General features: G+C 37.5%; 1 protein-coding gene and 1 long non-coding RNA gene across 7 annotated transcripts in view; one reads left to right on the top strand and one right to left on the bottom strand.

Moving 5' to 3' along the window:
- LOC125273576 overlaps positions 1 to 10543 on the top strand; it is a 30169-nt gene extending 19626 nt beyond the window's left edge. For all 4 annotated transcript variants that reach the window (XR_007186098.1, XR_007186097.1, XR_007186100.1 and 1 more), the window contains exons 7-9: positions 285 to 438; positions 7783 to 7940; positions 8235 to 10543. This is a non-coding gene — a long non-coding RNA (uncharacterized LOC125273576). The remainder of the gene's footprint in view (positions 1 to 284; positions 439 to 7782; positions 7941 to 8234) is intronic.
- A 4-nt stretch (positions 10544 to 10547) lies between these two features.
- Positions 10548 to 13885, bottom strand: mych (myelocytomatosis oncogene homolog). 3 transcript variants are annotated; one of them, XM_048199068.1, is made up of 3 exons: positions 13500 to 13885; positions 12042 to 12586; positions 10548 to 11901 (listed from the first exon to the last, which is right to left on the bottom strand). In XM_048199068.1, exons 2-3 carry the CDS (start codon positions 12571 to 12573, stop codon positions 11342 to 11344), a joined length of 1092 nt encoding a protein of 363 aa, XP_048055025.1. In that variant the 5' UTR covers positions 12574 to 12586; positions 13500 to 13885; the 3' UTR covers positions 10548 to 11341. The 3 variants fall into 3 exon arrangements, with proteins under 3 accessions (XP_048055025.1, XP_048055023.1, XP_048055022.1); XM_048199066.1 differs by having other exon boundaries at positions 12042 to 12584; positions 13497 to 13883; XM_048199065.1 differs by lacking the exon at positions 13500 to 13885 and having other exon boundaries at positions 12042 to 13062.
- Positions 13886 to 17123: the final 3238 nt, after the last annotated feature.

Below are 17123 nucleotides of genomic sequence, written 5' to 3'. Positions count from 1 at the left end.
TAAATCTGTCATATATTTTGAAATTAAAATTATACTGTAATCTATAAATTATTCTATATATAAACACAAATAAATAAGAAAACTTAATTGAATTAATAATAAATAAGTTTTAATTTATGATAAGTTTTTTTGTTTGTTTTTACCCCACTGGCAAATAGTAGTTTTCCTGTTTTATAACTTTCTGCTTTTAACTTCACAAACTTCACTTTTTTCCAGATTTATGCTTCAAACCAGATTTTATATGTGCCCTAACCTCTCTGCATGTGTACATACATGTGCTGCAGGACATTCTTGAAATGACAGACATGCACACCTACAGGAGCTCAGGGGTGAAGCCCCCCACGGCGAAGGAAACAGCCCGAGGAAAGGCCTCATGCTGAAGGGAGAGGGGCCCGGTTGCTCCTTCAACAATGGAAGTTCCTGGGAGATTCTTGGAAGGTCTTGTGATTTACGATTCATCTTTTTCTTTATATGCAGCATGAACGGCACTCTACTCCCGGCTCACTTTGAAACATGGAGCTGTTTTTCAAAGAAATCAGTGTGTGGCGTGCACGTGACCGTGTGACGCCCATGTGAACCAACTGGTCGAACGGCATTTTGGCGCCCTCAGAATATTAAAAGAAATATATTGTGTAAAGCAGCTAACGTGTCAACACAAGCTTTTATCATTCCTTTGTCAGTATAGAAACCTTTATGTGGAATAATCTTTCCGACACAATTTGAAATAATCCACATCAATTCCAATAATGTTTAAAGACACCCTATCTGCTTCTACGCCTAATTACCCCGGCGCTTCTCTCACTGTGACTGGACTCTCATTATGCTCTGAGGGCATGAATAAAAGGAGGTTTAACATCCACAAAAGAAAGACCCTTCTTATGCCCAGGAAAGTGGATACATAGTGACCTTTAACCTTTGGGGGATTAGGCTTCATTAGGGGGTGACCGTAAAACCTCTGTTCACCCGTACGCTCATCTCTCTGGGATTAGTGATCTCTGACCAATAGGTCCATGGGCATTTGAAAACAGGTTATCAACGTGTAGTGTGTGTGTTTGTACTAGTTTGGTCTTTTGTTGTTTTGATTCTACTCATTATGATTAACTAGTCTAGATGTGTTGGCTAGTACATCATTATGCAGCATATTATAAAGAAATACAGGAATAAATGTGTCTTTGTACATAAAAATGACTTTTTATTCCATTAATTGTCCCAAAACAAGGCAAAGAATGACTGGGATCTGAGATCCATTGAGTGCAAATCATTATGCACTTAAATTAGGATTAAGATAAAGCCACTTTGTTTCAAAATTGTTGTTAATTCTTTGAAACTCTTAATCGTGACAAAGAGGTTTAGTTGATTCTGAGTTGATAAGATTATCTGTCAATATTTGAAATGTTCTAGGCTGTGCTATTCAAGCTAAGTTGCTACTTTGCCTACATGTTTAATCAGTAAAACACTAGTGAATAGTCCGTATCTTAACCTAATCTAGATAACTTCTTACATGGCAATCATGGCATTTATTCACGAGGGACATAAAGTCAGTTGTATGACAGTATGACGCATATTTAATCAGTTGTATTGATGAAAGTGAAATAGTGTGCCATGTATTTTATGCTATTCTCTAGACAAAACCTATTAATCATAGCAAATGGTTCACACTCGTGCTGTTGGTGTTGCTGTTGTGCGTTTGGCATAGAGGCCTATAAATGACAAAGAATATAAGATCATAAAGAAAGAGTAATGTTTGTTTCTTGGGCACTGAGATGCAAAGAGCACCATAGCTGTGTACATGAAGTGTGTGGTGTAGTGTATTTCGGAGAAATAAAATGTCGGATATGACTTGATTTTTTTCTCAATGGGTTTTAATTGGATTGTAAAAAACGATATCTTTATGGCAGGTGGTTGGAAGGGAGAGGTTAGAAAAGTTGATAATTTTTTCGATAAGATTACAAAAACAACATGAAGCTGATGAATCATGAACAATAATGTGGATTAATAGGGTCAATTGTCATTTCATGTTGTGTTCATGTTACAGATATTGCCAATTAAATTTCTTAAGTTAAAGGGAGGGGTTGGAAAAAGTTGATGATTTTTTTGATAAGATTACAAAAACAACATGCATCTGATGAATTATGAACAATAATGTGGATTAATAGGGTCGATTTTAATTTCATGTTGTGTTCATGTTAGGAATATTGCCAAATTAATTTCTTAAGTTAAAGAGATAGTTCATCCAAAAATGAAAAATGTTATCGTTTACTCACTTTCATGACATTCCAAACCTGTATGACTTTCTTTTTTCTGCAGTAACACAAAAAAGAATATTTTGAAAAATGTCTTGCTTTTTTGTTTCCGCACAATGAAAGTCAATGGGGTCCAATGCTGTTTTGGAACCTATTGTCTTTTTGTTGTATGAACAAAAACACTAGAAACATTCTTCAAAATATCTTTTGAGTTCTGCAGAAGAAAGAAAAAGTTTGGAACAACATTAGGGTGAGTATTTATGGGTGAACAATCCCTTTTAAAGCGGAACTCAGTAAGATTTGCGAAGCTCCCCCTACAGGTTCCTTCAGTGAATCACACTGTCGTAAAAACTCCAAGCGCAGCTCTGGACTACAACGACTACAACGCTCACCAGCGCAGTAGTTTTGCATATACAGTACAAAAAAATCTCGATGGAGGTGGGTAATTTTCGAAATTGTCTTATAAAGTCATAATATATACATTGTTTTTGAATTACCGTAAAGCATTTTGTCACTCTCGCGTGAACGTGAACATGAGGCGCGATTGTGTCGGGTCGGCGCAGCTCAACTTGCAAGTGCTGTTTTCTGGCGTAGACGTGCCAGAGGGGGTTAGTGCACAACTCAAACACACCACTACAAGTCAATTAACCATCGTAAGGACTTAGAAAACTATTTATGAAGGTAAAAAAGTTACTTAGTTCTGCTTTAAGTCAGGAATACACTACACAACTTTTTAAAATCAGAACAGATTAGACATCATACACTTGCTGAATTTGTAAATGGTTACAGAGAAAAATGGGTACCATACACTAAATAGTCTAGTCAGACCTTCAGACTGACAGCAAAAGTCTGGACTCTATAGCAGATTTCATTGGTCATGGACCGCCCAGAGGCCGTCTAACTGACATGTAAAGCAACAAATCACAGTTCATTTTGTTCCGCGTCATGTTTAGGGGAGTGAAAATGTAACGTCGGTGTCCCTACAATAACAGACCAGCGTGTAAAACTCTTATTTTGTGGACTTCACATACTTTTGAAAATCAAGCATTTAGTTGATCCTTATAAGCGCTCATTATCACATGTTGTAAACGCAACGGCTTTCCTTTTCCATGAGGGGGTTTGGCATCACGGCATCTTTGTTTCCAGGCGGGCCGTTAAAGAACACAACACACACGTCTCCAGGAAATCCTGTAGAATTCAACCAATCAGATGACGACTCCTGAAGTGTTTAAAATTTTGTTTGCCATATGTATCAGATGTTCAGCCAACGGTCCGTGGGTGTGACGTTTGAGGCTGAGACTAAATACTAAACGACTGAGGATCACACACTAACAGTCATTCCAAAATCAACAAACTCACATAGGGCCTGTTTACACCTGGTCACTTCATTCATATTCTCTGATCGAATAGCTATCCGATCGTGAAAATATTAGGTGTAAATGCCCTCCGAAATGCTTTTGAGATCACTCAAACCACTTCATGAGGTGGTTTGAGATGCATTCCAGACGAAACTGTATATGTATAGTGTAAATGCATCTGGTTATTGAAACCACATATGTAAATTTTACTCCCCCCAAAATGGTAAAAAAAAAAAAAAAAAATGCCTTGATAGCCAGATATGACAGGGCTACTGGAACACACACCGCATTCACCACAGATATGGCCCATTGCAGATGAGTTGTTGAGTATCTCTTCAGCAAGTGACGCGCAAACTGCCGCAAATGAAACCGAAAGTGCGCTATCGCATCCTGAAGCTCAACACACAGTCATCTTCATTAAAAGTAGTAACACTAAATTATCATATCAGTGCAGATGTCACTCTCTCCTATTACGGTATATGATCTTAAAATTAGCTGATGATAAATAAAATGCAGAACTAAACTTGCATATAGAGTGGGAATTGAAGATCAGATTTATATTCATTTTGTGGACACATTTATGTGATTTACCAAAGACTATAGAATAACACAAGACGTGTCACTCGTATTGTTTTGAATGGGAGAAAGTGTAATGCGCAATATGGCGGAATAAGTCCCGCCTTCTAAATAAGAGCCAATCGCCGACTGGTAAAGTCATCGCGTCACTGCAGCAGCCGTTAGAAGCACCGGTTTCTATAGAAACAGTCAGACGCGCGCCTCTGAAACATGGCAGAAGAGACGCGCATTTAGGTCTGCGCATGCGCATTAGCTTGATCCAGCCTAAAAAATACATATACATATATATACATATATAAAATTTCAGCCAATAAAGCATTTTTTTAAACAATGGTACTTAAAAGTTTGAACTAAATGTTGTTGCAACCATGTATGAATAAATAAAAATGAATATTTTTCAATTAAAGAGAAGTAGAGAATTATGGGCTGCTTTTGGTGCTTGAGACTTTATTATTTTGTGTTTCAAATAATGAGGTCCAAGTTAGGCTACTTAAATGAACGTAACATGTTTTTTTCTCTATTTAACAACATTAGCAATAGTGAAAGACGACTTCCCTTTTTGATCACCTCTTCCCTCAGGGAGATCGCATGTTTTCTTGCGTGGCTGAATGCTGAAATCAAACCACGAACAGTGAAAGGGATTTGCCGTTACCGCGGGACCCGCTCGCTGTGAAGCCGACAGAGAAGTCTGCTTGGTCTTAAAGCCTTCCGCGAACGGCTATGTTGTCAAATTTGTCACAAAGGAATGATTAATTCTCAAATTAAAACGCATGCCTTAAATACGGGACGATTCCGTATTATACGGAACGGTTGGCAACCCTAGTTGGCGAACAGTTTTGGAGAATTTGATGTTTCCCCATTCAAAGAGATAGGGCATGATGCCCAGGATGCCCGAGTGGCGTTTCAAAGATGGCCGCCGAGTGAAATGACTTGTCTTAAAGGGACTTTGGATTTACTCACCCTCAAGCCATCCTAGGTGTAGCCTATATGACTTTCTTCTTTCTGATGAACACAATCAGAGTTATATTAAAAAATATCCTGACGCATCTGAGCTTTATAATGGCAGTGAACGGGACCAACGAGTTTGAAGCTCAAGAAAGTGCATCTATCCATCATAAACATATTCCACACAGCTCCGGGGGTTAATAAAGGCCTTCTGAAGTGAAGCAATGCATTTGTGTAAGAAAAATATCCATATTTAATATGGAAGGTGGTCTGGCAGAAGCTCAATATTTTACTTTATAACTTGTTAAAAATGGCTATTTTCGCATCACTTTGCTTTTGGCTTTTATTAACCCTCCGGAGCCGTGAGGAGTACATTTATGATGGATGGAGGCACTTTCTTGAGCTTCAAACTCTTGGTCCTGTTCACTGCCATTATAAAGTTTGGATGTGTCAGGATATTTATTAATAGAATTCCAATTGTATCCCATCTGAGTACAGTTGTGCTGTTTTGTAATGCCGGTTGTGAGCGCAGGGAAGATGTGCTTTGGAATTGACTAACTTTAGCCCTGTGGTTTGTTCATGTTGTGTCTTCATAAATCATGTGCTGAACACACACATGCATTGATCTCAAACTGTCCCCAAAATACTTTCCCAGCACCACACATTCATTCAGGACAGTCCCCTTCCCACACACACATCCCACAGGGTGTATCCTAGCCTCAATCAGATCTCACACCTGTCCTTGTCAACCACTCTGAAAGCCTCACGTGTCATTGGAGCGTGTGGATTTCAGTGGCTATCTGGCATTTTTGTGCCGATCCCTCGAGCGCTTCAGTGACTGCTACCTCTCGAAAAGCAGTTTTTCTGAAAATAGCCAGCAGTCATTCATGTCTCAAAATCTAATTTATGTGTCAATCACTTATTTCATTCCTGTGGCTAATCGCTGAAAATAACTCCTCGTTGATTGTGCATGTAAAATGCTTTTGTAAATCAGATTTTAGCCCTTACATAATATATATATATATATATATATATATATATATAAACAGTCAAACCAAAATTTATTCAGACACCTTGAACCTTTCATTCATTAATTCAGTTTATTCACTTAAGTTTAAAAAAATGGTAATAAAATATGACAAGATCTCAAAGTTAAACAGTGTCAGAAAAAAATAATCTTCATTATGTCAGATAACACTTAAGCAAAACATGGTTAGGTCAAAGTATCTGAATAATTTTTGGTTCCAGATGTTTATCACTTTTACTGGTAGTCCACTGTATGAAGAATTTTTGGGTATAAATGTCACAGTTTACTTTATTTTGCTATCCTCACTTACATAAATGAACTATAGTGTCCTGCACCCACTAGTAAAAATATATCAAAAATGTCTGAATAATTTCTGGTTTGACTATATGTGTGTGTGTGTATATATATATATATATATATATATATATATATATATATATATATATATATATATATATATATACATACATATATAAATACAGCCATATATAAATACAGCCATTCAAAAGTTTGGGATCGATAAGATTTTTGTGTGTTTGTTTTAAAAGAAGTCTGTTATGCTCACCAAGGCTGCTTTTAGTTGAAAAAAATTAATAAAGAAATTGATACTTTTCTGCAAGAATGCATTAAATTGATCAAAAGTGACAGCAAAGACATTCATAATGTTAAAAAAAGATTCTATTTCAAATAAATACTGTTTTGAACTTTCTATTCATCAAAGAATCCTGAAAAAAAAATGTACACAACTGTTTTCAACATTGATAATAATCAGAAATGTTTCTTGAGCAGCAAATCATCATATTAGAATGATTTCTGAAGGATCATGTGACACTGAAGACTGGAGTAATGATGCTGAAAATTCAGCTTTGAATCACAGGAATAAATTACATTTTAAAATATATTTAAAAAAACAGTTATTTTAAATTGTAATAATATTTCACAATATTACTGTTTTTACTGTATTTTGATAAATAAAAAAAAAATGCAACCTTGGTGAGCAGACGAAACTTCTTTTAAAAGCATTAAAAAATCTTAGCGATCCCAAACTTTTGAACAGCAGTTTATTCTGTAATGGTTGCATTTTAATACTCGAGACATCAAGAGTGTGTTTTGGGAGGATCCCAGCTTACAAAAATAGGTTCTAAAAACAGAGATTATGAAAACATTTCTAAATGTCCATTTTTAAAATGTTTTAAAAACGTTTTTCGTGGTTATGCGAACATTAAGGAAACATTCAATTTTATCATTCTCCAAACGTTGTGGAACATTACGTTTGAATGTTCTTTTAACATTCTGAAACAAGTAGTAACATTTAAAAAACTTTAGATGAACGTCCCAACGTTTCAGAAAAAGAACTTCCATGAACAAAGTAATGTTTTTGTGCTAACATTTTGAGAACATTCTTAAAAGACCAGATAACTTTGAACAAACATTCTTTTAATGTTTCTGAAAGAATGTTTGCTTGTAACTTTGAGAGAACCCTGCCAGATATTTGTCAAAGTTCTGAGAATGTTCCCTGTTACCTGGGATGCTTTTACTGACTGATTTCCTTGGCATGAATTATTGTAATGAATGAATGTGTGTGTGACCTTCATGGTCAGCTCTTAATTCTGCTTTTATGTCTTAATGACAGTAGGAAGGCAGTGAAACAAACAGCCCAGCGCAAACATGGCTCCCGTCTCTTGTCACCTTCCTGCGAGGGAACATATGGCCAGAGACACTTTAGTGTGATGAAAGCAAACACAACAGTGTCAATCCGCATCAGACCAACAGGCTGAAGCCCAAACGCTGGTAAAAACACTTTCACACAAGGCAGAAAATCACGTTTTGTTTGGTGTGTTTCAGCAAATATGGAAAATAATGTTATGCATTAAATTACAAAGAATTTTAAAGTGCAATCCACCTCTTGAAGGAACCCAATATGCAAAAGAAATACAGAAACTACTTTCCCGAAGCTTTCTTATAAGGTTGACTCCTCTGGTCATGTATTTAGTGGATGGGTGGAAGCACCAGAGAGATGGTTGTATTGCTAAAGTAAATAGATTTTGATCTCTTTTCTTGTCTTTGTCTTTTTCTATCATTTAGGATCAGACCTGAGGTGATTCCCTGTGTTCTTGGAGGGTTCTGGTTTAAAGAGGAGCTTTTGAAACTCTCTGCAATCCTTGTTAGGATATTTTCTTCTTCCCTGCTGAACAGCCCCGGGACACAAGCTTAACATGCACTGACGTGTGTGTGTTCAGCCCTTCTACAGATGTTGCAACTTTTGATCGTAACATTTCAAACGTTCAGTGTGTAATGGTTGACAATAAGGATACATTTAAAAACACATTTGCTCATTGAAATAGTTTTCATGTGAGATCTGCACAGTTTCAGCCACAGACCCTTAAGAAATAAACTTAATGATTGAAACATGAAACTAACTGGAAGCGCTTTCAAAACTGAAGATTTCTCAGGTCTTGTCTTTTTCGTCTCGCTTTAAACCACCTTGGTCCCTTTAGCACCTCTCCGTCTATAACTTCAGAATGTTTCAGGGGCCAGTTGTCTAGAATAGATGACAGCACATTTACATGTTTAAAGGCTGAATGCAGACTCCAGATTGTTAGGAGACAATCCTCGCTTTCATTCTTTCCAGAGCACCCATGACCCAACAGGTTTAAGCACAAAAGATGAAAGGAGACTAAGTGATGGAGGTCTAAAACCCGTTCTGACACTTGTTGCAAAACCGTCAGGTCTTGCTTGCTGGTCACTTTAAGTCCATTTAAAATGTCGTTTATTCCTGTGATGCAAAGCTTATTGTTCAGCATCATTACTCCAGTCTTCAGTGTCACATGATCCTTCAGGAATCGGTCTAATATGCCGATTTCCTGCTCAAGAAACATTTCTTTTGATGCTTCGACCCCTACTGATTTGAAATCCAACAATCCAGTAATTCCTAGATTTATTTGCATAATTTTCACGACTTGCATAGGCACATATAGTCACCAGTGCAGCAGGTAAGCTTGGAATATGGAAACGCTTATATTCAGCGGATGGAAATATTGCCATTACACTGAAAAGATGACCTGAACACTGTTGTGTAAGTTGTGGCATTACTTTACTCTGGCATTATATGGTTTTGCCCATCCACATCCCTCTGATCCCGATATAAATTATAGTACTATAATTAAAAATCTTTTTGGAAAACAAAACATTTTCTTATGAACTTATGTGATTTCTTTTGATAAAATACAACATGAGTATATGGGTAACAGAGAAATTACATCTACAATTAGCTTCACACTACGCATGACAATTAACGAGATTAATACAATTAATACAATAACCACTGAGTGTTTGTAATAACTTCTGACTGCGATCCAATGTGGATTTTGGTCAAATGATGAGGCAGAATTATGTTGTTAGTAACATTTTAAAAGAATTTTATGGGGAAGATATACAATTACAACTTTTGTGGGGCATGAAGGAAAAGTAATAGTGTAACTAATTACTGTTGCTAAAAAGTAGCAAGTAAAGTAATGAGAGAGGAGTAATGAGTTTTTGAGTAATGAGCCTTACTATTATTATCAATGTTAAAAACAGTTGTGCTGCTTAATTTTTTTTGCGGAAACTTTTTTTTTTTTTTTCAGGATTCTATGATGAATAGAAAGTTCAAAATAACAATTATTTGAAATAGACTGTCACTTTTAATCAATGTGAAGCATGTTTGTTACTTTTTCCCCCTCCTTTTTAAGGCAGCATTTTTACCAGGAGCAAAAATGTATTTTTAGACCTTTAATTGAATCATACAGCTGCTGTGCTACTTACCCTTGAAGAGCCAACTAGGGCAGTAAGTCAAATATTTAAGCAGAGTGTCACTAACATCAAGCGTTTTTAAGTACTAGTTAAGAATTTGACTTTCAAATATACATTCAGATAACTGTAAATGATGTAATGAGAGAAGACAGGCCCTCATAACCACTTTTGAGGGTTGTCGTGGGAAATGGAAGGGAAAAACCAAATAAGCCATTTTACTGATCACACTAAAGTATGTTTTTGCTTCATAATTCAGTTTACTCTAAAGCAAGGCTTGAGCATGCAGGTTCAGTTATGGGACTGCAGTTCATATGGGCAAGTCTGTGCTACTGTAGAATTCCCTAGCAATATAACACTCCTACACTTTAATGTTTTATTGACCCACTGCAATCAGGCCCTTTAGACTTTAAACAATGTCAAGCCAGCCACCCCCTCGCCTTGACCCAAATTCCATCACTCAAACATTCCTGCTTTTCTTTAAAGCTTTCAGTCTTGTGCAACTCTTTATGTGTACCTGTGAAGAAACCACACCTTGACATCATGAAATGATGTTGTTCTAATGTGATTTTCTGCAAGGTGCCAATAAAAAGATCCAAACACAACATGTCATCTTGCTCATTCTTTATTACTTTATATAACAAAGTGCATCTGAGGATGAACAGACCTTTTTTTTTCTCAAAAACTTGCAAATGAACCAAAAGAAAAGGGCCTAAATAATTTATGATACATAATTAACAGATGATATATACATTTAAAAAAAAAAAAGTTGAAAAAAACATTCTGTACAGTTGCCATTATGAAGGCAATAAAATAGCCAGGTTTGTTCCTGGTAGAGGTAGATAAACAAAGAAACAGGAGGGAACATACAATAACTGACAAAGTAAAGACACATGGAGTCGAGAACAGTGTTTGAACACTCCCTAGAACTCCAAACCTCAACAATACGAGCTATGCATGAACACGTAATCCAATATAGTTTATCTTTCCAGTTCGAACAGCAACAAATGCAAACTCTAAGTCTATAAAAACGTAATTTTATGCAAATTACATTCAACCCCCTATATTTAACATCCTTTGGATCCAGCCCAAAACATTACAACAAATAATGTGTAAGCCAAGAACAAACAGGTAGATGTGTGATCTTGTTTCTTTTAAGGCTAACTATGCTTTTAACTGATTATTCATCCAACATACAGTATATGAAAGTTTCATATTAAGACTCAAGAACATGACTTCTGCACAATGCAAAGTCACAACACTGAGAACGTTCCTTGCATTGACCATGCGTGTTTCCGAACAGAACTTAACGTGGCATAAAATCCAAAATCTCCTCATTAAAGTCTTTACAGTCAGTCAAAAGTGTTACGGTCCTCGAACAGGCGACGTTTAGTCCCAGACGCTCACAGTCTCTTGAGCCGCTCAAGTCTGGCTTTCAGCTGTTCTTGTCGTTCTCTGAGTTTATCTTTCTTCTGTGTAAGTCTGTGGTTCTCCGTTTCCAGATTTCTGATGCTTTCTTTTGCCCGCTTTAAAATCACCACTTTGGAAGCCTTGTCGTTATTGGACAGTTCAGGGACGTTGTCCCGTAGCCTGAGGAAACAGTTCTTTAGCTCGTTCCGCCTCTGCCTCTCCATCACGTTGTGCGTCCTCCGCCTTTCTTCTTCGTCCTCCGTGTCCACGGCCTGTCGGGAGGCCAGACTTCGGGAGCGTCCTGAACTCTGCGTGCTTCGGTGGGAGTCTCCGGACCCTCGGGAGCGTTTGAGAGGGGGCGCGGAACAGGGGGAGGGCGGGGGAGGAGGAGAGGCGGGCCGTGGGGCGGCGTAGTTGTGCTGTTGTTGAATTTCAAAGTGACAGCGCTTGAGAGCACGCTGCTGCTCACGCCGGCTGTCCTCCAACTGCTGCTGGTGTTGAGAACGTGTCAGGGTGCTCGACCGCCGGACGGTCACAACATCAATCTCCTCCTCTGTGGAGCACAAACGGTTCAAATCACGTTAGTTAAAGTTTGATTCATTGCTTCAATCTGGCAACAAACTAAGTAACATATATTTTAGATGGACACATGTGCATGCATGCAACAGAAAATAAATGAATCTAAAGACTCACCAGAATCGCTTGTAGATGATTCCCCTCCGGTGGACAGTGAACCGTAATCAGACGTGGACTCGATCTGCTCCTGGCTGTCCAGCGGTAAGTCCTCGCTCTCCAGAGCTTGACAAGCGAGCGCCACATTGTGGCAATCCAGCGTAGAGCCGGCGATCTCAGCAAAAATCTCAGTGTCAATATCGGAGAGCAAGGGACTCGTGGAGAGCACCGCTGAGAGTTTATCCTCGATCGGTTTGTCTCCGTCGGTGCGCCACAGGCAGTCCGAGAGCGGATCCTCCGCGGCTGAAGCGCCGCCGGTAAAGTTCCAGTCCAGTTGGAGAAAGTCGTTATCCTCCATTAACAGTTCAGACACCAACTCCAACTGCTCCACCGTGGACAAGTTCTTCGCGAGCCCGGGTTTCATCAGAGGGGACTGGGGCGGCGTGGGGATAGACTGCAGGTCCTTCATGAGACTCAGGCAAAACTCGTCGTCAAACAGCAGCGGCTCGGAGTCGCAGAGCCAATCGTGCGATGGAGAACAAGCCTGCAACATCTTCGCTGAACCTGTCAGGAGAGCGGACGAGAAAAGAATCCCTTAAAGACGGGAAAAGTGTGCATCCAAAAGTAAAAGTCCACCCGGCTTTCAGCTAGCGACTAACAGCGGCTTGTTTCTAAACGGCCTGCGAAGTGTTGTTCTTATGCACTGCCGATTGCAAAGTTTCCCGGCTCGCGCGCCCGCTTTATTCGTGTTTACAATGGTGGCTCCGCCCAAGTGGGCGGAGTTGTAGTCGATCGTGCCAGTGATGTCACTGAACAGCTGGAAAGGTCGCGCACGAGAGTTTTGTTCCAAACTAAATTTCTTACATTTTAAAAAAAATATTCAAGTCATTCGTTTGACTTTTAAAAAGCTAATAAACAAAACGCAGTAAAATATGTTTAAGTCATAAATTAATTAATTCATGCTCGATTTTCAATATTATTGATTATATTACTGTTACTATGACTATCTAAAACACCTCTTTTCTATGTTCCTGTGGCACTGAAAAGTTTGAAAAAAAAAAGTAAAAAAAAAAAAAAAAAAACAGATGTGCACATAATTTATACTTTATCAAACTCTTAACAGTATTATTTAAATCAAATTAAGTATATACTTGAATACATATACAGTACAAAAATGACAGTTGTTACTGTTTTTTTTTTCTTTCAAGCATTTAATTAAAAAAAAAATACAAGCAATTATGCCATGTGAAATCGCGTATTAAAGAAAAACAGCAAATCAAAAGTCATATAAAGTATCTGCGAAGCATAAAAACAGCATTAATGCAACTTTCCAACACACTTTAACTGATTTCTTAACGAGTAATGCATTTCCTGCGACAGTAAGAGACAGAGAGGTTCACGTTGTATAATCATATGGAGGAAGCCGGTAAGTTAGACAGACTACATGCAGGGGAAGAAGAAAAAGTCACGCCTTACCTTTTTTTTCCAAACACTATGGCGAAAAAAAGAGTTTGAAAACGACGGTCTGTCTAAAATAATTGTTTATAAAATTATTTTAAAAATAGCTGAAAACCGCAGACCCTCCTTGCGGCATGTCAGAGCCCACGCGGACAGGAGCTGGCAGTGGGTGTGGCGATGAACGGAGACCATTTAATTTAAAGGGCGATGTACTCCCGTAATCCTCCGCATCACAAATCTCGCGCCAAAATTCATTCGACAAATGTTGAATGAAAACACTTATTGTTATTATGCCTAATTATAGTCTGTAGCTTGATATTAAATAAAATCCTGCACGCAAAAGCGGTTGAATGACCGTGGTGGAATGAAGGGCGAATAGATCCAAACTAGTGCTCTGGCGGAGGGTTCAGCACCCAGTGAACCATACAAATTCCAAGAAATAGAATATGGGGGGGTTGAAGCTCACACACGTGTGCGAGAGTGAGAGTTCACAATGCCGGTCTGGTTTGCAAATGTGATAGTAGTGTCTACAGAAAAAAAAAGAGAAAGAATGCCTCGATCACGTTGTGCTGTGGTCTGTTTTTGGCGGGTAATATCTACGTACAAGGACATACTGTTCTCAAACAGACACTCCTTGCGCACACAGTTAAAACAGATCTCGCGCGACTTAAGGGATACAAATATGAACTTTAGAGTGGCTGCAAAGCATATGAGAACGATATAGGCGTTGGTTACATAACAAAAGATTCGCATCCGGCTCAACACGTGCAGGGTAAACACCCCCTCTCAGGTGGCGGGAATGATTTATGGGTCTCCCGCGAATTCGACATATGGGCGGAATCCTGAATTCTTTACGACCACTGACCTCAGAATGCAACAAAGAGAAGATGTAATTCTCATACACGCTCATTGCAGTGTGTATATATATATATATATATTCAATCTTAAACTACTTAAACGACTATTATTATGGCTTATATAATTCTTATGTATGTTGTTTTCATAACCCAATATTAAAGAGACAATATGGGTTATTTGCATTTTTGAAAACTCATTTGACACGTTATTAAGTGCAACATGGTTTTCAGGAAATTCCAAAACACTAAGTATGAAAATGATCTATGAATTATGTATAGGCTTATATATAGCCTAACTAAATTTGGGCCTTTATGTTAAAAAACTATGTTTTTGAAATGCAGTAAATTTGATTTTGAATGCATTGATAATCCAGGATACACTAACATTTGGTGAATCGCACTGCTTATCAGTGACTGAAAAGGACAAAATGTCATGTATTTTGAAAGTCCTATAAATGTTGCCACCTAGAGGCCATTGAATGAGGCTAGTGTACCAAGACCCAGTGAACTTCAGACACATGTACAGCATTATGACACTGCTCGGTTTGCTGCAGAAGCTGCCCTGTATAACATAACCTCTCTATATTAGAACAGTGTTTTTAGTTTATCCTTCACACTTCGATCTAAAATGCATTTAATATTTGTATATGTTCCTCTAATGAATTGAGATGTAATGAATTCCACTGCACAAAGATGAGCAGAGAGGATTGCAATGCAAAGTAATAAGTTAATGCATTGCTCTTAGGTGTGTGCACTCCGTTCAATCCTCTATCACATCTCAAAATACATTAGACAAAGGAATTTTTAAAAATGAATAATTCTGTCCTATACTTGTCAGATTTGTCAGGGATACACCTATAGAAAATTTGTTGTTAGACCACGCTTTAATGCGGTTTAAGGATTTGTTAACCTCAATGCGAGACATGTTGTAGTCCAAGACTGTGTTTAAAAGTCTTGCATCACTCATTCATATGCTTCTAGCTATCTCTAAAATAGCTCCCATATGTAGTCCAGCTACATGTTTTAGACATGGCATTTAAATGGCTTGTGTTCATTCAGCAAAGAATCCTGTTCTTTGGAACATTGCCTCATCAGCAATGCTTAAAGAAATGTTGCAATTTTAAAGCAGAAGCGTTAACACACTTCTACTGAGGGTTGTTTCTTTCATCAGGACTGCATGAAAAGAGAAAATTTTGAGACAGACATACAAAGATAAGCATAAGGTGTGCAACGACCATTTTCACACACTGTCATCTGAAGGAACCTGCTGAAATACACTGTGTGATCAACGTGGAGCTTGTACAAAATGATCTGACTGGATTAATTGGAAAATTTTTCTGTATGACTGCTTGAAATGTAAAAAAGCAACACAAAAAAGTTTTACACCTACATAAATAATAGTACTTTTAAAAATAAATACTATTGTGGGGTGCAATATGAATCATCATGGATGACAAATATGCATGTGTGAAAGGGGTTTTTCTACAATGGATAACCATACACTTTCACATTCATACATATTAAACTTGAAAAACCTCTGAGGAAACCCTAAGAAAGAATCACAAAGCCTTATGAAATAATAAATGGAATACATTTTAAACTAAATTGACAACCTAAGAAGACTTTGTTACACTGTAAAAAATGATATTCATGATTTGTTATCACAGCATTCTTTCTTTTGTCAAATCAACTTAGATAATTAATATTTTGAGTTTCTGTTGATTAAACCATTCGCCTTCATTGTATTAACTCACATTTTTAATTTCAATGAACTCAAAATTTTAAGGCAACCAGGTAACTTACTTTTTTAAGTAAAACCAACAATTCCTTTTTACAGATGCATTTATTGTACGCTATACTGACTTTTAGTTTTGAATAACCTTAACATTTTTGTCTTATTGTTTGTTAAGTGGCTTTTAAATGTGCCCTAAAGAAAACATGGTGTGCAGGATACAAAATATGGCACTGACCACAAAACCAGTCATAATGGTCAATTTTTTGAAATTGAGATTTATACATCGTCTAAAAGCTGAATTAATAAGCTTTCCATTGATGCATGGTTTGTTAGGACAATATTTGGCCGAGATACAACTATTTGAAAATCTGGAATCTGAGGGTGTAAATTGAGAAATATTGAGAAAATTGCCTTTAAAGTTGTCCAAACGAAGTACTTAGCAATGCATATCCACTCATAAAAATACATTTTTGATATATTTACGATAGGAAATTGACAAAATATCTTCATGGAACATGATCTTTACTTAATATCCTAATGATTTTTGTCATAAAAGAAAGTACAGTGTATTGTTGGCTATTGCTACAAATATACCCGTGTGACTTACGACTGGTTTTGTGATCCAGTTTAAGTCAGTGCAAGTTGCATTCAGTGAAGACAGGCTTACTGCAAGCCTTGTCTGTGAAACTGGGCATTGATGTTATATGACCCTTTAGATGACTTTTATTTGAAGGTTATAAAATGTGTCCATCTTGAGAATGTTTTTGCATCACTCTGCCTAGAATATTTACATGTTATTTTTTTTTCTTAGCAAATGCTTATACCGAAGAAAACTTCTTGGGTTTAAAACAAGTTTGCACCAAAATGTAACTGGTTTTAAAAATAGCATCCTTGGCTGAATTCAGAATAGCACACTATTCTTGCTATTTTCTCCATATAAAGATATGGCAGAAATAGTAAGATGGGTAGTATGCCATTCTGAATTCAGCCCTTCTTGCTTCTCGTGACATTTAACCTTGCTGATTCAGCTCATGTTGAGTAAGGATGGACAGC

Source organism: Megalobrama amblycephala, linkage group LG8 (assembly GCF_018812025.1).
Source record: "Megalobrama amblycephala isolate DHTTF-2021 linkage group LG8, ASM1881202v1, whole genome shotgun sequence".
NCBI lineage: Eukaryota > Metazoa > Chordata > Actinopteri > Cypriniformes > Xenocyprididae > Megalobrama > Megalobrama amblycephala.
The sequence above is the reverse complement of the archived record's forward strand: the minus strand, read 5'-3'. Positions and strand labels throughout refer to the sequence as shown.

Excerpts from the sequence above, each read along its gene's own strand:
- mych (XM_048199068.1), bottom strand. The coding sequence starts at position 12,573 with ATGTTGCAGGCTTGTTCTCCATCGCACGATTGGCTCTGCGACTCCGAG. Across the intron at positions 11,902-12,041 it reads ATCATCTACAAGCGATTCTG|AGGAGGAGATTGATGTTGTG; the intron begins GTGAGTCTTTAG and ends TGTGCTCCACAG.